The sequence below is a fragment of the Haliotis rufescens genome, unplaced genomic scaffold, assembly GCF_023055435.1.
Source record: "Haliotis rufescens isolate VD_foot unplaced genomic scaffold, xgHalRufe1.0.p SCAF_25, whole genome shotgun sequence".
NCBI classification, from domain to species: domain Eukaryota; kingdom Metazoa; phylum Mollusca; class Gastropoda; order Lepetellida; family Haliotidae; genus Haliotis; species Haliotis rufescens.
Window position 1 is genome coordinate 7,035,496 of NW_025963946.1, and position 21,916 is coordinate 7,057,411.

A 21,916-nucleotide genomic window follows, 5' to 3' on the forward strand; every position below is an offset into this window, starting at 1 on the left:
AACGCCGCTTTTAACAGTATTCCAGTTATATCGCGGCGTGTCAGCTTAACGTGGGAGGAAAGCCCGAAGTGATGCAGGTCTCAGGCGGTTACCACTTCGGTGAAACCCACGAGCACGGGTATGGTGCTGACAAACCTAGAAACATAATTGGGGCGAACCGGGATTCGAACCCACAATCATAGGTTTCTGGTGTGTCCAAGGGACGCAACTCTGCAAAGCGAATCGCGGCGCCTTAGACGACTGGGCCACCCGTGCCCCCACCTAGGTTTGAAGATGAGCTGGTTACTGATATGCTTCCCATCTAGGTTTAGTCGAGGTTGTCAGGAACCTAAAGCAATATACGGTAATACGGTGATAAGCTTATAAGTAAAATTAGCGCAAGTTGTGGTCAGAGTGAGTGAATTTCAATAATATCATTTTTGAGCGGGGGTCGAGGTTAGAAAAACACACAAGAAAATTGCTGACAGGTTAACCAAGAGATATAGATAAAATGATTTATTCTTTAAGGGATGCATTGGTTCGTTCTGAGGGAGCTCGTTGGTCCTCTGCTGAACAGTCAATATATATATCTCAAGGCCTTGTCGTGAAGATCTGGAGTAGAATAGGTCTTCAGCAACCCATGCTTGTCGTAAAAGGAGACTATACTTGTCGTAAGAGGCGACTAACGGGATCGGGTGGTCAGGCTCGCTGACTTGGTTGATGCATGTCATCGATCCTAATTGCGTTGATCGATGCTCATGATGTGAATCACTGGATTGTCTGGTCCAGACTCGATTATTTACAGACCGCCGTCATATAGCTGGAATATTGCTGTGTGCGGCGTTAAACAACAAACAAACAAAACATGGCGTTACCATCAGAAATTGGCATTCTTCCGATGATGTTTTTCGCCATCATCCGCAAACGGATAGAGAATTGTTTGTTTGTTGTTGTTGTTGTTGTTGTTGTTGTTGTTGTTGTTGTTGTTGTTTGTGCTGATGTTTCAACAGTGATGGCTCTAACATCACGACAAAACCTGTATCATTTGGGCCTTCATATCTACTCCGGTATCTAATCGCACGCATCAGTACGAGTTCGAGTGATATTTCTTTTCAGACATCGTTATCATATCAAGTTCACCGTATCGCTATGGGAATGAGCATTTTGATAGCCTGATATTTTGGTCAACATATCAGGTTTGTGCTTACAAAGGTGGGCGTCCTAGGTATACTGAAATGTACTGCTTAAAAATATAATTGAGCATAGAAAAAAGGCATTCTGTCATTTTCAAAGACCACTCCCCCCACCCCTCCACGCACACGCGCGCTCCCTCACCCAGAGAGGTATTTCTGGGTGTATTTCATGAGTGTCTATTGTATAACTAACTAGGACTCTTTTAAATGCATAATCTACGCAAAGTTCTCTGATAAAACACTCTTCATGAAACTGTGTTATTTATTTATCTATTTTTTTATTTTTTTATTTATTTTTTTTAAATATTTTAAGAAAATTTAAATTCTCATTTGCATTCCCTCATTGAGCAGTTATGTTTTTCCCCAAAATCACACATAACGGTGTGGAGGTCGAAGTCGTAATTCGGAGTGCAGTATTGGGTCCTTTACCTGTGCAAGGATCCACTGATTCGAAACCATTGTCGCGATTATGATTCTCGGCCTGTCCGCCAAAATGCTCAACTTCTACAGTCGCCATATGGCTGAAATAATGCCGATGCCGCGTTAACTTTTAACTCACTCAACTTTAAGTTTATATAATGTAATATGATTTTATGAACCAACTGACTCACACACGGAAATAAGTACCATCGTTGAGTTGTACGACTGGGGCACGGTGAGGTCACACTATCTAGGCTCATCTGTAAACTATATAACTTTAGATTAATAGAAATATTTCCGCCAGTGCATAAGGAAATGTTTGTGTAGAACTGAAAACAATCCATCCTGTATTACAAAACGATCAAACGGTGCTTCAAGGCGTGTATAAGCCACATGTTCTGTTTATAACTGGCAGGTTGGGGAGAGCTGATTTTATTTGTTATCTATGTTACAAATCTATTAAGGTACTCTGCATTTCAATGTAAGGCGGGGTCTCTTTTAGCCACGCCCCTTGAGTGTCGAAGTATGATGAGACCGCACGGAAAGTGCAAAGTGTTGTAATCGGGCGTAAAAATTGCTTCTTAACACCCCTTCAAATGTATTTTAAAACTTGTGATAGGGATCAATTTAAGGGGCAGACAGATAATGAGAAACATGAAACCCCATATCATCAACTCGAAACTCAGTCTGTCGAAACATTCATTAAGTGACTGAGTATGGTTTTACGCCGCTTTTAGCAATATTCCAGCAAGAAATGGGCTTCACACATTGTACCCAAGTCGGGAATCGAACCCGGGTCATCGCAGCGACGAGCGAACGCTTTAACCACTAAGCTACACGACCGCCCCAAAACATTCATTGAATATTTGTGATCGGTACATCATGTATTAGAAGCACCGATGGATATAAACTAACGACGGAAAGAAACGTTACCATTGTTTCCCATCACTCTAGTAACAGTTCAACAACCACAAAAGATAGATGCCTGAGGTGAAATGTACTGAAAAGAGCAAAATCTCAACAAAATCAGCTTTCAACGTAAAAGACAAAGGGCACATACATCTAAAAACTCTATGGGGCACAGAAAAAGTCAGTCGTCACATGGGATACGTCGCCATTCTTCTTGGAGGCCTCTATCAGTTCTTTTTGGAGGCCGCTATCAGTTCATTGTGGAGGCCTCTATCAGTTCATTGTGGAGGCCTCTATCAGTTCATTTTGGAGGCCTCTACCAGTTCTTTTTGGAGGCCTCTATCAGTTCATTTTGGAGGCCTCTATCAGTTCATTTTGGAGGCCTCTATCAGTTCATTTTGGAGGCCTCTATCAGTTCTTTTTGGAGGACTCTATCAGTTCTTTTTGGAGGCCTCTATCAGTTCATTTTGGAGGCCTCTATCAGTTCTTTTTGGAGGACTCTATCAGTTCTTTTTGGAGGACTCTATCAGTTCTTTTTGGAGGACTCTATCAGTTCTTTTTGGAGGCCTCTATCAGTTCATTTTGGAGGCCTCTATCAGTTCTTTTTGGAGGTCTCTATCAGTTCATTTTGGAAGACTCTATCAGTTCTTTTTGGAGGACTCTATCAGTTCTTTTTGGAGGCCTCTATCAGTTCATTTTGGAGGCCTCTATCAGTTCTTTTTGGAGGTCTCTATCAGTTCATTTTGGAGGACTCTATCAGTTCTTTTTGGAGGACTCTATCAGTTCTTTTTGGAGGACTCTATCAGTTCTTTTTGGAGGCCTCTATCAGTTCTTTTTGGTTGGCTGGAGGATGCGGACGCTGTCGAACACAGTTCGGCTGAAAACACTCGTCAAAACACTGCATCGTACGAGTGCTTCTTTTGAGTGCACAGGGTGTATGTACTTACTGTATACCCGGGATAACTCCTGAGAATTTCTTGGGCTTCGGTCCTGCCCGACACTTTATTATTATCTACAGATTATGATAAATATGCAGCGAAGAGGGTTTGGGTGATCCTGGCACAATCAGGCTGGTTAGGCTCATTATCTGCTCTCAGTAGTAGTAGTAGTAGCAGTAGTGATGTGAGGTGAAATTGGGTTTAACGTCGCGTCCATAGCGACGTGCATGTGTGTGTGTGTGTGTGTGTGTGTGTGTGTGTGTGTGTGTGTGTGTGTGTGTGTGTGTGTGTGTTTGTGTGGCTGCTTGTACTAGTCCGGACTGATGCCGATATATAGTGCTAGCACACTGAGATACCATGCCGCAATTTAACATGAACACCCCACTCAGACACAGTATACTGACTCCGAGCTGACCAGTCCTTGTTTTAGCCCCTTAATGCCAAGCGCCAGACAGGGTAACAACAAGTACCATCTTTTAACGTCTTTTGGTATGACGCGGCCAGGGATCGAACCCCGGACCTTCTACCACTAGACCACGGAGGCGGTCAGTAGTAGTAGTAGTAGTAGTAGTAGTAGTAGTAGTAGTAGTAGAAGTAGTAGTAGTAGTAGTAGTAGTAGTAGTAGTAGTAGTACCATTTCTTCTCTTTTTTTCATTTTAGCTACCATCTATTGTTCGACAGTTTATGAATATGTATGTAGTATGACGTATATCTCTATCAGCACGCCTACTGAACGTAGTAGTCGTATAGAATGTCCCTTTCAATTAGTTAAGTGCCGACGACCTTGTGTCAACTCGCCCGACTTTGTAATCAGTGTTGGCACTGTAGGTCACAGTGCTATCTCACAGCCTAGATGCAGCGTGTTGCTTACAACGTCAGTTCCTGTACATCTGTTCGCTAATAGAGAAATGTGACCTTTGGTTGTGCTGAGATTTTAGCTGTTCAGCGACTAATATGTGTTGGAAGGTATACTCTAGCCTACATAAGTATACACGAGACGACGTACTCGTTTTCAAGCCCACAGACTTGTACACAAGACGACGTATTCGATCTTAAGCCTACATAATTATACACAAAACGACGTATTCGTTCTCAAGCCTACATAAATATACACAGGACGACGTACTCGTTCCCAAGCCTACATAGATATACACAAAACGACGTATTCGCTCTCAAGCCCACAGACTTGTACACAAAACGACGTATTCGATCTTAAGCCTACATAAGTATACACAATACGACGTACTCGTTCCCAAGCCTACATAATTATATACGAAAAACGTACTCGACCAAGCCTACATATTCTTACACGGGCCTACGTCGATTCAGCTACATAAGTTATGACACAGTGATTGTTTTACAGTTTCAAACATTGTAAAGCCTACATGATCATACACAGACTTACATAATCCTACATACAAAGTACATACAATAAAGTCATAACCATTTGGGTTGGGGTTTGGGGGGTTTAACGCCGCACTCAGCAATATTCCAGCTATATGACGGCGGTCTGTAAATAATCGAGTCTGGACAGGACAATCCAGTGATTCATATCATGAGCATCGACCCACACAATTGGGATACGATGACATGCTTCAAACCAAGTAAGCGAGCCTGACAACCCGATCCCGTTAGTCGCCTCTTACGACAAGGGTTCCTGAAGACCTATTCTACCCCGGATTGCTTCGGGTCTGGTCTGGATAAACGATGCTAATAGTAAACACTTCTTATACAGCGTTCGACCGTCATTCAACATTTAATTCATGAAATCAGAACATGGTCAGGCGACTAATTAAACCTGTACCTGAAGACATAATACCCTTTGAGATGTTTTTTTATTGAAATATTCATATCGATGAATAATTTTTCAATTCAATTGAGGTATTCGTCTATTACGACGATCAAGAGCGACTTGTCTGGTCCAGACTCGATTATTACATAGACATATAACTGGTATATTTCTGAGTGCGACGTTAACAAACAAAAATCGACTATTTATTTAACAATATGACCACAGGGAAGAGATAACGTCATAGGTTACTATTGCTTAATAGCACAAAGTCCATATCTAAGCGCTCCTAAAGATTGCGAATTTAATCAGCAATTGTCCATCTCACCTATTTCGTTTATAAGATACTGATCAATTTCAACACATCGGATGAAAAACTGGGACGTCACATGACCTGACGCGAAACACGTGATACACGCCCCACGCATCACTTTCCTTATCGTGTCTATTTCACCACGCTGAATCACAGTCACCGGCCTGTATATATACACCGTGTTATAAACACCTGTCATTCATCCCGTCAACCCCGGACAGATATAGACAACTACTTGGTCAATCATCATGAGCAATTACCCAGGTAAATATTTAGTTAAATATGCTTCGATTTCTATCCACCCTATGAAATATCATATAATATAGAATATATAGGGATGTGATAAACTTTTATAAATCGTTTATGAAGTAATCAGCTGTGTTCAGATGAATGTGAAAAGACTTTCATTTCAACACTTCCTTATTTTTGCTTCTAATAAGTAGTATAGTTAAACATGAGCAAGTGTGACTAATGGAACTCTGCTTGTGGTAAGAGGCGACTAACGGGATCGGTGGTCAGGCTCGCTGACTTGGTGGATGCATGTCATCGACCCCAACGGATGGCCCACGATTCGCACCACGCTTCGCTGTGCAGAGTTGCGCCCCTTGGGCACGCCTGAAACCTATGATTGTGGGTTCGAATCCCGGTTCGCCTCGATTATGTTTCTAGGTTTGTCAGCACCATACCCGTGCTCGTGGGTTTCACTGAAGTGGTAACCGTCTGAGACCTGCATCACTTCGGGCTTTCCTCCCACATTAAACTGACACGCCGTGATATAACTGGAATACTGTTAAAAGCGGCGTTAAACCCAACTCACTCACTCACTCACTATTTCATCAAGCTCCTTATCACGGTGACAATGACTATTTAGGGGCGTAAACTACAATATGTGTAGATCATATACCGTACACGGAGTTGAGTGACCTGGAACAATTGTACAGATCAAGTTTCAAATCTGGTTGACTTTTACACATAACCTTCTCTCTGCGGTAGGCGTGTCAAACCCCCCAGTCTTAATCTTATTACTGATTGGGTAATTTGTTCGTTATCAGGCTACCCCGGTTATCCTAATCAGCCTCCCGCAGGCGCCTACCCGGGACAACCCGCAGGATACCCCAGCGCCCACGGATACCCCGGGTATCCAGGGGGTGATAAGGTGGTTGTGAAAGACGGAAATACTAAAACGGTCTACAAGGACGGGCACACCAAGACGGTTGTCAATGACGGCCATTGTAAAACCGTCTATAAAGACGGATATAAAGTTGAGGTGAGTTATTGTTGTATGGTAGTGTAGTTGAGTTGGGTTTCGGGCGTGGGACATAAGATGTTAGTTGGTTGTTGGTTGGTTTGTTGTTTTACGCCGCGCTCAGCAGTATTCCAGCTATATGACGGCGGTCTGTAAATTATCGAGCCTGGACCAGACAGTCCAGTGATTGATATTATGAGCATCGATCCACGCAATTGGGATCATGACATGCTTCAACCAAGTCAGCGAACCTAACCTCCTGATCACCTTTGTCGCCTCTTACGACAAGCATAGTCGCCTTTTACGGCAAGTTTGGGTTGCTGAAGACCTATTCTACCCCGCATCTTCACGGGTCGTTAGTGGTCACTGGATTGTCTGGTCCATACTCGATTATTTACAGACCGCCGTCCTATAACTGAAATAGTGCGGCGTTAAACAACAACCAAACAGAACGCATGATTATTGTGTGCGTAAAATGTGCAGCCTTAAGCAGGTGAAGACGTGAATGGCAAGTTTCTTATAACAGGAATTTTCAGAACTTGTCACAAATATACTAAATGTTACAAATATATTAAAGAAAATATAGATCTACACATATTCGTTACGTCATCATGACGTATAAATGACCAACTGACGTCATCCTTCACAGGAAAAGCACGACCACCATCATGACCATCACGTAGGAGTGGGTACAGCTCTCGGAATGGCGGCTGGAGCCGTCTTTAGGGGCCTCACCGGACACAGTGACCACCATCACCATCACGACTCCCATCACCATGGACACCACGACCACCACGACCACCACGGACACCACGATCATCACGGACATCACGGACACCACGGACACCATGACCACCACCACGACCACCATCACCACGGCATATTTGGCCACAAGTGGTAGACCCTACCCGGTTGGGCTGATCTGAATAGATCTGACTCAGGGTCATATCTAGCCGGCCGAATACTCAGTGAACGTGAATTCACAAAGAGTTGTATATACATATAAGACGTAATAAACAGTAAAGCCAGTTTGCGTTTGTGAATACAACACGCTTTTTCAGCGTTAGAAATAGGCGCCAGTGCCAAACTGCCCAATAGTTAAAATAACATAAGGACTTGTAGGACTTTGCCTTTTTAACTGTTTTGCTAAATGTTATTACAGTAAAGTACGGTTATAACGAACTGAAAGGGACTACTAATTTTAGTTCGTTATAACCGTTGTTCGTTATAAGCATATATACAGCATAACTACGGCAAATAGTCGGGACCAAAAAAGAAAGTTCGTTATATCCGTCAGTTCGTTATAAGCGTGTTCGTTATAACCGTAGTTTACTGTTTTATTAGGACGAGTGGACTAAAACTGTTTCTATCGCTGCTTTTCGTATATTATTGCACATTACTCATATGACGATTGGAAAATGATACATCGTTGTTGCGTCGATGAGTTTGATCTTGGGGGAACTCTGAGTGATCTCTGACCACCCAATCAAAACGAAGGATGCATAGGTTCTTGGGCCAATCAGATGTAACCTTTCTGAAACAATTTAGCTTCATTTCTTTACCGTATCGATTCGGAAACTTCGATAATTGCCAAAGAAAATCGCCACAGGACACGAATATACCTTCCATGGTAATCCTTCTGGGTGTAGGTGCCATGCCGATCACAAACGACGGGTGTAGAATATCCAAAACAATATACCATCAGGGCATTATTTTTCGCATTCGGATCTCCTCGATTATATTCGTTTTCGAAATACCGAAATCAAATATGTTTGTCTGAATGCTTCGTCGACTCGTACCGAGACTTTAGAAGGCTAGGCACTGATTGGATGATTGCCCAGTCAACAGTTTTTGATAATATTGGTCAGGAATCCCTCAACAAAATGCCGTTTTCAAATATTCAATGTGGGATTGCTGGATGCGCCTTAAAATCTCAATTTTATATGAAACAATTATTTGTTGACATTAGTAAATGTGTTCAATTACACAATAACCACAACGAATAATATTGTTTCAAAGGTTTTTTAAAACGTACCCCAATGTAAGAATTTGTTTTCAGAAAACACTTTTCATTGTATGTGATAGAAAAATTAAAAGCTTTACTTCTTAAATCGACCCATGAAGATCCGGGGTAGAATAGGTCTTCAGCAACCCATGCTTGCCGTAACAGGTGACTATGCTTGTTGTAAGAGGCGACTAAGGGATCGGGTGGTCAGCCTCAGGGGCTTGGTTGATACATGTCATCGATCCCAACTGCGTGGATCGATGCTTATGGTGTCAATCACTGTATTGTCTGGTCCAAATTCGATTCTTTACAGACCGCCGTGATATAGATTGAATATTGCTGGATGCAGCGTTAAACAACAAACAATCATCTAAAAAAGTCAAAGGTTCTGAAAAGTTAACACCGCGCCGCGAAACAAATGATTCTCACCTATCCTATGTTCGTTTCATACTGATTGTTTTTGCCTGTCAAATCATGATATGCACGTGCTGCACGTAAAAAACATATGCATGCGAATGGATCTTGTGTGACTGATAAGCTTCTTTCAGCGTCTGTTTGGCAAAAGTGTTATCAGGAGACAATTCGAGAACTCACCACCATTCTATACATATATTATTGGTTGACAACTTAAGGTGTTGATGTGCTGATCCGATGGGTCTGTTTCGAAACACAGAAAGCGTGGAGACCGTGTTTCGCGGTAAATATATAGAGAATCTCACCCGAGTGACTTTTGATATCAAACATATCAACGAGTGATAAATAAAATCTCACCCGAGTAACTTTTGATATCAAATATATCAACGAGTGTTGATATATTTGATATCAAAATACACGAGGGTGAGATTTTATTTATCATCCAACATCAGACATGTCCCAGGTGTATAAAGTACTGCTGACAGCTTCAGTAGCAGAGCCATTAGTGATGACATTTGATTGTGACCTCATGGTAACAATGACGTCACAATTGTCTGCAAAGCATTGCGATGCAATTTCATTGCAGCGATATCTACAATGCAGATATCACTTGATCTCACCCAAGCCATATATATATATATATACGCGAGCACGCACGCACGCACGCACGCACGCACGCACGCACGCACGCACGCACATATGTATGTCCTGTTGACTAAACATTAGTGAGAAATATTCATACATCACCAATTTAAATTCTTGTTAAGTCAAGGGCAACCTGATTGTATTATTGTCACAACAAGTCTCACGATTCGTAATACGTACCGCTTCACTGTGTAGCTTTTGTTTATTATTTTGTATATGCTTATCGTAGACCATGTCACGGTAGCGCTGTGAGCTTGTCGGGCAACATGTGATAATTATAGAGTGAGCTATACTTTGTATATGGACTTCCTTGCAAACAATTCTTATTTTCACTTTGAGTAGTTTTTTTGTGTTTTATTAATAAACGATATTGAAAATTTCAGTGTATTGATTTTTTTAGAGCTGAGGTTATACCCGCAATTCGTTGTGCAAAATTGCCTCCCCTTGGCATCTAAGACCTGCATCACTTCGGGCTTTCCTCCCACATCAAGCTGACACGCCGTGACATAACTGGAATACTGTTCAAACGGCGTTGAACCCAACTCACTCACTAACTAAAGAATTCTTGGGGGCGGCCGGGTAGCCTAGTGGTTAAAGCGTACGCTCGTCAGCCCGAAGACCCGGGTTCGATTCCCGACATGGGTACAATGTGTGAAGCCATTTCTGGTGTCCCCTGCAGTGATATTGCTGGAATATTGCTCAAAGCGGCGTAAAACCATACTCACTCACTCACTCACTCTAACAAACTGTGAAAGGAATGAGTGATAGTTGCATAAATACAATCAAGTTTAACAAGAGTTGTTTAAATTTTCAATTACATTAAAAAAACTTATACACTTTATATTCTTTTGTCCCTCAGTCTATAAATCTAGACTGGTTTTGTTTTCATGGTGCAGGACTAAAATTGTTTGTTTGTTTATGCTTGTCGTAAGAGGCGACTAACGGGATCGGGTTGTCAGGCTCGCTGGCTTGTTTGATGCATGTTATCGCATCCCATTACGTGGAATGTCCTGGATCGATGCTCACGATGTCAATCACTGCATTGTCTGGTCCAGACTCGATTATTAACATAACGCCGTAATATAGCTGGAATATTGCTGAGTGTGGCCTTAAACAACAAACAAACAAACACACGTTACATTTCCCTCACCTTTGTTTGTTGTTTAACGCAATAGTCAACATTATTATGCCTCAAAGTGAGATTGACCAATCAGAGAGCATATGACCCCATATAACCCCGTATACCGTCTGTGAAAATCCAAGATGGCTGAAACTGACCTAATATGAGACCGTATACCGTGAGTAACAGCCATCTTGGATTTTCAAACACCCACCTCACTAGGGCTGGACGGGTAATTCGGGTACCCGGGCCGGGTGGGTACTGGACTAACGGATCCGTGGTTTGTCAAGTGATATATTGTTTAATGACAACAATTATCTTGAACTCTATGGTTACACTACAAGTCACTTATGTTCGCATTTCTTTCTGACTATGCACCCATTCCTTCTGACTTTTCATATGGTTGAATAAAGATATAACCTAAGTCAACTTCAGTGCATGCATGACCAGACGTTAAATACGTGTATCTAAATACGTTTTGCAAGTGCTGTGGTAAAAAAAATCCCAATCGGACATTTTGTATCTCTTGAGACCTACAGTGGGTACCCGGGTAGGGTCGGGTAATAGGGGGGTGGGTACCTGGGTAGTAAATTTGGACTCATCCGAGCCCTACACTTCACATATTTCACATGGAAATTCTGGTACCGAAATTCGTTATTTGACACCGTTTTGTGTTTTAATATCATTAATAGTGATGCGCAAGGACACATCTGTTTTTTTGTAGATCACATTCGTGACTTTATTGATAAAAGATTCTGGTTAAAATTGTCCACAATGTTTGGCCTCTGAGGTTTGAAGAGTAGTCTCCCTTTGACCCTTAAGGGTCTTATCTTTATTTAAAAACAGGTGCCGTTTTCGCCCGACAATTAGTAGCCGTTTTGCCAAATGAGGTGCCGTTTTCTCCCAAGAAATCGGTGACGTTTTGGCGAGGTTCCGTTTTAGCTGGCACCCAGGTCAACGTACGGTATAACGTCAAGTTTTCATTTTGACATGACACGTGCGATATGGATACCAGTGTACACTTTTCGGCTTAATAAATTCGTTATGATAACTAATAATATTCCAGCTATATGCCACCGGTCTGTAAATACAATGTAGTTGAGATTGGATCAGACAATCCAGTGATCAGAACCCATGGCCGGCCATTGCATTCAGGTGATGTTCTGCTGTTGTAGGGGGCGGTCGGGTAGCCTAGTGGTTAAAGCGTTCGCTCGTCACGCCGAAGACCCGGGTTCGATTCCCGACATGGGTACAATGTGTGAAGCCCATTTCTGGTGTCCCCCGCCGTGATATTGCTGGAATATTGCTAAAAGCGGCGTAAAACCAAACTCACTCACTCACTCTGCTGTTGGAGGAAGTCAGTTACGATAAGTTGGTTGGCTGGTTGGTTGGTTGGTTGGTTGGTTTGTTGTTTAACGCCGCACTCAGCAATATTCCAGCTATATGACGGCGGTCTGTAAATAATCGAGTCTGGACCAGACACCTCCCACTGAGTCACCTTTTACGGCAAGCATGGGTTGCTGAAGACCTATTCTACCCCGGAATCTTCATGGGTCTTAAGTGCACGGTGGACACGAGAGTTATTGTCGTAAAAGTCAAAACGTGGGCCAGCATGGCGCCTGTTGTGAACTGTCGGTGCCGATTTGTTGTCGCTAAGATCCGGAAAAGAATAGGTCTTCAGCAACCAATGCTTGCCGTAAAAAGAGACCCATGCTTGTCGTAAAAGGCGACTACCGGGATCGGGTGGACAAGCTGATTTCATGAATTAAATGTTGAATGACGGTCGTACGCTGGATAAGAAGTATTTACTATTAGCATCGTTTATCCAGACCAGACCCGAAGCGATCCGGGGTAGAATAGGTCTTCAGCAACCCATGCTTGTCGTAAGAGGCGACTATGCTTGTCGTAAGAGGCGACTAACGGGATCGGGTGGTCAGGCTCGCTGACTTGATCGATGCATGTCATCGTATCCCAAATGCATGGATCGATGCTCATGATGTCATTCACTGGATTGTCTGGTCCAGACTCCATTATTTACAGACCGCCGTCATATAGCTGGAATATTGCTGAGTGTTGCGTTAAACAACAAACCAACAACAAACAACGACATTGAATATTCATTTATTATTATCATGGACATTTTGACTTGTTTTGTATGGTCGTTTTGACTTTTGAGTTTTGAGACCGTACTGAGGCCGTTTTGACTACAACCCTTGTTTTCCTCGGTAAAAACTGTCCGATGATCCTTCTTTGGACAATACACAGTCATAGATATCCCGCCCCATGTCAAAACAGACTTACACTCAAATTTATCTTTTTGACTTACGTTGGCGATCGTTAGGATGCCCCCAGACACCTATCTAGAAAGTCCAGAAAGAAACCAGACTCATCCAAAGACATTACACGAGACCATTGATGATTCCCCTACGCTCTAAACACCATTGGAGTCTCGCTAGAATGTATCGATTTGTGTGTCCAGTCCTGAAACCCACAGTGAGCTTACGCATTCTCCATCGACACATACACTACACATGCCATATACCTCGTGTGGGCGAGACGTCTTATCACGCAATGGCGTCAATCAGTTTTGCCGAAGATTGTGTCAAGTGCTCCTGTCCCGTGAAGATTCCAGGTTAGAATTGTTCTTCAGGAACCCATGCTTGTCGTAAAAGGCGACTATGCTTGTCGTAAAAGGCGACTAACGGGATCGGGTGGTCAGGCTCGCTGACTTGGTTGATGCATGTCATCGTATCCCAATTGCGCGAATCGATGCTCATGATGTCAATCACTGGATTGTCTGGTCCAGACTCCATTATTTACAGACCGTCGCCATATGGCTGGAATATTGCTATGTGCCGCGTTAAGCAACAAACAAAACTTAAGCTCCTCCCACTGTACACTTAAGCCCACTGTATGTTTAAGGGCACAACACACGTCTTCGCCGATCAGTAATATTGAATTCCAGTGGCCTGGCGCAAGTGAACAGCGATCTGACTAATCGATCATGTCCGTGTGTTGTTGCCTGTGCGGGGCCGATCCTTAATATTTTGTATCTGCAGAAACCTGTTCTCAAGTCCGCAAATCACAGACTGAGACACATTGATTGAACACCGATCTGACTAATCGATCATGTCCGTGTGTTGTTGCCTGTGCGGGGCCGATCTTTAACATTTTGTATCTGGAGAAACCTGTTCTAAAGTCTGCAAATCACAGACTGAGACACATTGATTGACAGCTATCTAACTAATCGATCATGTCCGTGTGTTGTTGCCTGTGCGGGGCCGATCTTTAACATTTTGTATCTGGAGAAACCTGTTCTAAAGTCTGCAAATCACAGACTGAGACACATTGATTGACAGCTATCTGACTAATCGATCATGTCCGTGTGTTGTTGCCTGTGCGGGGCCGATCTTTAACATTTTGTATCTGGAGAAACCTGTTCTAAAGTCTGCAAATCACAGACTGAGACACATTGATTGACAGCGATCTGACTAATCGATCATGTTCGTGTGTTGTTGCCTGTGCGGGCCGATCCTTAACATTTTGTATCTGCAGAAACCTGTTCCAAAGCCTTGGCGACCTCTCGCTGAGATCTAATAGTTAAACTTTCCTCCCAAATCAAGCTGACACGCCGTGATATAACTGGAATACTGTTAAAAGCGGCGTTTAATCCAACTCACTCACTCACTCACTCACTCACTCACTCAATCACTCACTCACTCACTCACTCACTAGTTAAAAACTTGCCAATCGCCCTTACGCGTTCATTACGTTCATCATTCCGAATCCGATCTCAAATAATGCATTAGGCAAGACTTGAGATCTTACTAGCCTTGCTCCAAGCCTGTACTGAATGGGTGTATAGTAATTTTATCCTCATAATAGGCAAGTCTAGATAAGCGGACACTAAACCAGGCTCTTATAGGGACAACTTGTTATTATTTATGTAATCTAGAAATTATGATTTGAAATAACAAAATTGGCCTTAGAGACTTGTGCAAGTCTTAGATCTTACATGTTACTGTGGGTAATGAAAATGGACAATACTAATGGTCCAGAGTGAGTGAGTGAGTGAGTGAGTTTGGTTTAACGCCGCTGTTAACAACATTCCAGTCAAATCAGGGCGTGTCAGCTTGATGTAGGAGGAGTGAGTGAGTGAGTTGGTTTTAACGCGCTTTTAACAGTATTCCAGTTATATCGCGGCGTGTCAGCTTAATGTGAGAGGAAAGCCCGAAGTGACGCAGGTCTCAGACGTTTACCACTTCGGTGAAACCCACGAGCACGGGTATGGTGCTGACAAACCTATAAACATAATCGGGGCGAAACGGGATTCGAACCCACAATCATAGGTTTCTGGCGTGCCCAAAGGACACAACTCTGCACAGCGAATCGCGGCGCCTTAGACGACTGTGCCACCCGTGCCCCCGATGTAGGAGGAAAGCCCGAAGTGATGCAGGTGTCAGACGTTTACCACTCTGTTAAAACCCTGGAGCAAAGGTATTGGGCCGACAAACCTTAAGATAATCGGGGCGAACCCACGGTCATAGGTTTCTGGCGTGCCCAAGGGACGCAACTCTGTACTTCGAATTTTGGCGCCTCGGACGACTGGACACCCGTGCTCCTGGGGAAAGATTTGAATGAGATTGAGTCATGATATAGCTGAAGCAGTCTGCAATACGCACACTAAAAACGGCTCACTATTTTCTGTCTTCATATTTTTTGTTTCATTTCATTTTTCAATTTCATTGTGATTTTTAGATCAGGTTCGGGATAGTTTATGTTGTTTTTTGTAAATTAAGATCAAACTGAAAAGGCTCGAAATAGAGAAAAGAAAACAAAAAAACCCATTTTAAATGCCATGCATAATATCATTATGATATTTGGCATACCGATAAAAGGAGACAAGAAAATCGGTGAGGTGAAATGGGGTTTGAACGTCGTGTTCAAGATTGTGGCGACGTGCATGCACGTGTGTGTGTGTGTGTGTGTGTGTGTGTGTGTGTGTGTGTGTGTGTGTGTGTGTGTGTGTGTGTGTGTGTGTGTGTGTGTGTGTGTGTGTGTGTGTGTGTGTGTGTGTGTGTGTTTGTGTGTGTTTCATTTTGGAGGCCTCTATCAGTTCATTTTGGAGGCCTCTATCAGTTCATTTTGGAGGCCTCTATCAGTTCATTGTGGAGGCCTCTATCAGTTATTTTTGGAGGCCTCTATCAGTTCATTTTGGAGGACTCTATCAGTTCTTTTTGGAGGTCTCTATCAGTTCATTTTGGAGGACTCTATCAGTTCTTTTTGGAGGTCTCTATCAGTTCTTTTTGGTTGGCTGGAGGATGCGGACGCTGTCGAACACAGTTCGGCTGAAAACACTCGTCAAAACACTGCATCGTACGAGTTGGTTCTTTTGAGTGCACAGGGTGTATGTACTTACTGTATACCCGGGATAACTCCTGAGAATTTCTCGGGCTTCGGTCCTGCCCGACACTTTATTATTATCTACAGACTATGATAAATATGCAGCGAAGAGGGTTTGGGTGATCCTGGCACAATCAGGCTGGTTAGGCTCATTATCTGCTCTCAGTAGTAGCAGTAGTGATGTGAGGTGAAATTGGGATTAACGTCGCGTCCATAGCGACGTGTGTGTGTGTGTGTGTGTGTGTGTGTGTGTGTGTGTGTGTGTGTGTGTGTGTGTGTGTGTGTGTGTGTGTGTGTGTGTGTGTGTGTGTGTGTGTTTGTGTGTGTGTGTGATGCCGATTTATAGTGCTAGCTCACTGTGATACCATGACGCAGTTTAACATGAACACCCCACTCAGACACAGTATACTGACTCCGAGCTGACCAGTCCTTGTTTTAGCCCCTTAATGCCAAGCGCCAGACAGGGTAACAACAAGTACCATCTTTTAACGTCTTTTGGTATGACGCGGCCAGGGATCGAACCCCGGACCTTCTACCACTAGACCACGGAGGCGGTCAGTAGTAGTAGTAGTAGTAGTAGTAGTAGTAGTAGAAGTAGTAGTAGTAGTAGTAGTAGTAGTAGTAGTAGTAGTACCATTTCTTCTCTTTTTTTCATTTTAGCTACCATCTATTGTTCGACAGTTTATGAATATGTATGTAGTATGACGTATATCTCTATCAGCACGCCTACTGAACGTAGTAGTCGTATAGAATGTCCCTTTCAATTAGTTAAGTGCCGACGACCTTGTGTCAACTCGCCCGACTTTGTAATCAGTGTTGGCACTGTAGGTCACAGTGCTATCTCACAGCCTAGATGCAGCGTGTTGCTTACAACGTCAGTTCCTGTACATCTGTTCGCTAATAGAGAAATGTGACCTTTGGTTGTGCTGAGATTTTAGCTGTTCAGCGACTAATATGTGTTGGAAGGTATACTCTAGCCTACATAAGTATACACGAGACGACGTACTCGTTTTCAAGCCCACAGACTTGTACACAAGACGACGTATTCGATCTTAAGCCTACATAATTATACACAAAACGACGTATTCGTTCTCAAGCCTACATAAATATACACAGGACGACGTACTCGTTCCCAAGCCTACATAAATATACACAAAACGACGTATTCGCTCTCAAGCCCACAGACTTGTACACAAAACGACGTATTCGATCTTAAGCCTACATAAGTATACACAATACGACGTACTCGTTCCCAAGCCTACATAATTATATACGAAAAACGTACTCGACCAAGCCTACATATTCTTACACGGGCCTACGTCGATTCAGCTACATAAGTTATGACACAGTGATTGTTTTACAGTTTCAAACATTGTAAAGCCTACATGATCATACACAGACTTACATAATCCTACATACAAAGTACATACAATAAAGTCATAACCATTTGGGTTGGGGTTTTGGGGGTTTAACGCCGCACTCAGCAATATTCCAGCTATATGACGGCGGTCTGTAAATAATCGAGTCTGGACAGGACAATCCAGTGATTCATATCATGAGCATCGACCCACACAATTGGGATACGATGACATGCTTCAAACCAAGTAAGCGAGCCTGACCACCCGATCCCGTTAGTCGCCTCTTACGACAAGGGTTCCTGAAGACCTATTCTACCCCGGATTGCTTCGGGTCTGGTCTGGATAAACGATGCTAATAGTAAACACTTCTTATACAGCGTTCGACCGTCATTCAACATTTAATTCATGAAATCAGAACATGGTCAGGCGACTAATTAAACCTGTACCTGAAGACATAATACCCTTTGAGATGTTTTTTTATTGAAATATTCATATCGATGAATAATTTTTCAATTCAATTGAGGTATTCGTCTATTACGACGATCAAGAGCGACTTGTCTGGTCCAGACTCGATTATTACATAGACATATAACTGGTATATTTCTGAGTGCGACGTTAACAAACAAAAATCGACTATTTATTTAACAATATGACCACAGGGAAGAGATAACGTCATAGGTTACTATTGCTTAATAGCACAAAGTCCATATCTAAGCGCTCCTAAAGATTGCGAATTTAATCAGCAATTGTCCATCTCACCTATTTCGTTTATAAGATACTGATCAATTTCAACACATCGGATGAAAAACTGGGACGTCACATGACCTGACGCGAAACACGTGATACACGCCCCACGCATCACTTTCCTTATCGTGTCTATTTCACCACGCTGAATCACAGTCACCGGCCTGTATATATACACCGTGTTATAAACACCTGTCATTCATCCCGTCAACCCCGGACAGATATAGACAACTACTTGGTCAATCATCATGAGCAATTACCCAGGTAAATATTTAGTTAAATATGCTTCGATTTCTATCCACCCTATGAAATATCATATAATATAGAATATATAGGGATGTGATAAACTTTTATAAATCGTTTATGAAGTAATCAGCTGTGTTCAGATGAATGTGAAAAGACTTTCATTTCAACACTTCCTTATTTTGGCTTCTAATAAGTAGTATAGTTAAACATGAGCAAGTGTGACTAATGGAACTCTGCTTGTGGTAAGAGGCGACTAACGGGATCGGTGGTCAGGCTCGCTGACTTGGTGGATGCATGTCATCGACCCCAACGGATGGCCCACGATTCGCACCACGCTTCGCTGTGCAGAGTTGCGCCCCTTGGGCACGCCTGAAACCTATGATTGTGGGTTCGAATCCCGGTTCGCCTCGATTATGTTTCTAGGTTTGTCAGCACCATACCCGTGCTCGTGGGTTTCACTGAAGCGGTAACCGTCTGAGACCTGCATCACTTCGGGCTTTCCTCCCACATTAAACTGACACGCCGTGATATAACTGGAATACTGTTAAAAGCGGCGTTAAACCCAACTCACTCACTCACTCACTATTTCATCAAGCTCCTTATCACGGTGACAATGACTATTTAGGGGCGTAAACTACAATATGTGTAGATCATATACCGTACACGGAGTTGAGTGACCTGGAACAATTGTACAGATCAAGTTTCAAATCTGGTTGACTTTTACACATAACCTTCTCTCTGCGGTAGGCGTGTCAAACCCCCCAGTCTTAATCTTATTACTGATTGGGTAATTTGTTCGTTATCAGGCTACCCCGGTTATCCTAATCAGCCTCCCGCAGGCGCCTACCCGGGACAACCCGCAGGATACCCCAGCGCCCACGGATACCCCGGGTATCCAGGGGGTGATAAGGTGGTTGTGAAAGACGGAAATACTAAAACGGTCTACAAGGACGGGCACACCAAGACGGTTGTCAATGACGGCCATTGTAAAACCGTCTATAAAGACGGATATAAAGTTGAGGTGAGTTATTGTTGTATGGTAGTGTAGTTGAGTAGGGTTTCGGGCGTGGGACATAAGATGTTAGTTGGTTGTTGGTTGGTTTGTTGTTTTACGCCGCGCTCAGCAGTATTCCAGCTATATGACGGCGGTCTGTAAATTATCGAGCCTGGACCAGACAGTCCAGTGATTGATATTATGAGCATCGATCCACGCAATTGGGATCATGACATGCTTCAACCAAGTCAGCGAACCTAACCTCCTGATCACCTTTGTCGCCTCTTACGACAAGCATAGTCGCCTTTTACGGCAAGTTTGGGTTGCTGAAGACCTATTCTACCCCGCATCTTCACGGGTCGTTAGTGGTCACTGGATTGTCTGGTCCATACTCGATTATTTACAGACCGCCGTCCTATAACTGAAATAGTGCGGCGTTAAACAACAACCAAACAGAACGCAGGATTATTGCGTGCGTAAAATGTGCAGCCTTAAGCAGGTGAAGACGTGAATGGCAAGTTTCTTATAACAGGAATTTTCAGAATTTGTCACAAATATACTAAATGTTGCAAACATATTAAAGAAAATAAAGATCTACACATATTCGTTACGTCATCGTGATGTATAAATGACCATCTGACGTCATCCTTCACAGGAAAAGCACGACCACCATCATGACCATCACGTAGGAGTGGGCACAGCTCTCGGAATGGCGGCTGGAGCCGTCTTTAGGGGCCTCACCGGACACAGTGACCACCATCACCATCACGACTCCCATCACCATGGACACCACGACCACCACGACCACCACGGACACCACGAACATCACGGACATCACGGACACCACGGACACCATGACCACCACCACGACCACCATCACCACGGCATATTTGGCCACAAGTGGTAGACCCTACCCGGTTGAGCTGATCTGAATAGATCTGACTCAGGGTCATATCTAGCCGGCCGAATACTCAGTGAACGTGAATTCACAAAGAGTTGTATATACATATAAGACGTAATAAACAGTAAAGCCAGTTTGCGTTTGTGAATACAACACGCTTTTTCAGCGTTAGAAATAGGCGCCAGTGCCAAACTGCCCAATAGTTAAAATAACATAAGGACTTGTAGGACTTTGCCTTTTTAACTGTTTTGCTAAATGTTATTACAGTAAAGTACGGTTATAACGAACTCAAAGGGACTACTAATTTTAGTTCGTTATAACCGTAGTTCGTTATAAGCATATACAATGTATACAGCATAACTACGGCAAATAGTCGGGACCAAAAAAGAAAGTTCGTTATATCCGTCAGTTCGTTATAGGCGTGTTCGTTATAACCGTAGTTTACTGTTTTATTAGGACGAGTGGACTAAAACTGTTTCTATCGCTGCTTTTCGTATATTATTGCACATTACTCATATGACGATTGGAAAATGATACATCGTTGTTGCGTCGATGAGTTTGATCTTGGGGGAACTCTGAGTGATCTCTGACCACCCAATCAAAACGAAGGATGCATAGGTTCTTGGGCCAATCAGATGTCACCTTTCTGAAACAATTTAGCTTCATTTCTTTACCCTATCGATTCGGAAACTTCGATAATTGCCAAAGAAAATCGACACAGGACACGAATATACCTTCCATGGTAATCCTTCTGGGTGTAGGTGCCATGCCGATCACAAACGACGGGTGTAGAATATCCAAAACAATATACCATCAGGGCATTATTTTTCGCATTCGGATCTCCTCGATTATATTCGTTTTCGAATTACCGAAATCAAATATGCTTGTCTGAATGCTTCGTCCACTCGTACCGAGACTTTAGAAGGCTAGGCACTGATTGGATGATTGCCCAGTCGACAGTTTTTGATAATATTGGTCAAGAATCCCTCAACAAAATGCCGTTTTCAAATATTCAATGTGGGATTGCTGGATGCGCCTTAAAATCTCAATTTTATATGAAACAATTATTTGTTGACATTAGTAAATGTGTTCAATTACACAATAACCACAACGAATAATATTGTTTCAAAGGTTTTTTAAAACGTACCCCAATGTAAGAATTTGTTTTCAGAAAACACTTTTCATTGTATGTGATAGAAAAATTAAAAGCTTTACTTCTTAAATCGACCCATGAAGATCCGGGGTAGAATAGGTCTTCAGCAACCCATGCTTGCCGTAACAGGTGACTATGCTTGTTGT

General features: G+C 42.9%; 2 protein-coding genes across 2 annotated transcripts; both read left to right on the plus strand.

The window, feature by feature from the left end:
- Window positions 1-5,649: 5,649 nt before the first annotated feature.
- Window positions 5,650-7,816, plus strand: LOC124150040 (spore coat protein YeeK-like). The gene is made up of 3 exons (XM_046521926.2): window positions 5,650-5,805; window positions 6,594-6,808; window positions 7,437-7,816. Exons 1-3 carry the CDS (start codon window positions 5,790-5,792, stop codon window positions 7,686-7,688), a joined length of 483 nt encoding a protein of 160 aa, XP_046377882.2. The 5' UTR covers window positions 5,650-5,789; the 3' UTR covers window positions 7,689-7,816.
- Window positions 7,817-18,584: 10,768 nt separating this feature from the next.
- On the plus strand, window positions 18,585-20,751 carry LOC124150041 (spore coat protein YeeK-like). Its single transcript, XM_046521927.2, has 3 exons — window positions 18,585-18,740; window positions 19,529-19,743; window positions 20,372-20,751. Exons 1-3 carry the CDS (start codon window positions 18,725-18,727, stop codon window positions 20,621-20,623), a joined length of 483 nt encoding a protein of 160 aa, XP_046377883.2. The 5' UTR covers window positions 18,585-18,724; the 3' UTR covers window positions 20,624-20,751.
- Window positions 20,752-21,916: the final 1,165 nt, after the last annotated feature.

Coding starts and splice junctions, on each gene's coding strand:
- LOC124150041 (XM_046521927.2), top strand. Junction 19,744..20,371: donor AAGACGGATATAAAGTTGAG/GTGAGTTATTGT, acceptor CATCCTTCACAG/GAAAAGCACGACCACCATCA.
- LOC124150040 (XM_046521926.2), top strand. Junction 6,809..7,436: donor AAGACGGATATAAAGTTGAG/GTGAGTTATTGT, acceptor CATCCTTCACAG/GAAAAGCACGACCACCATCA.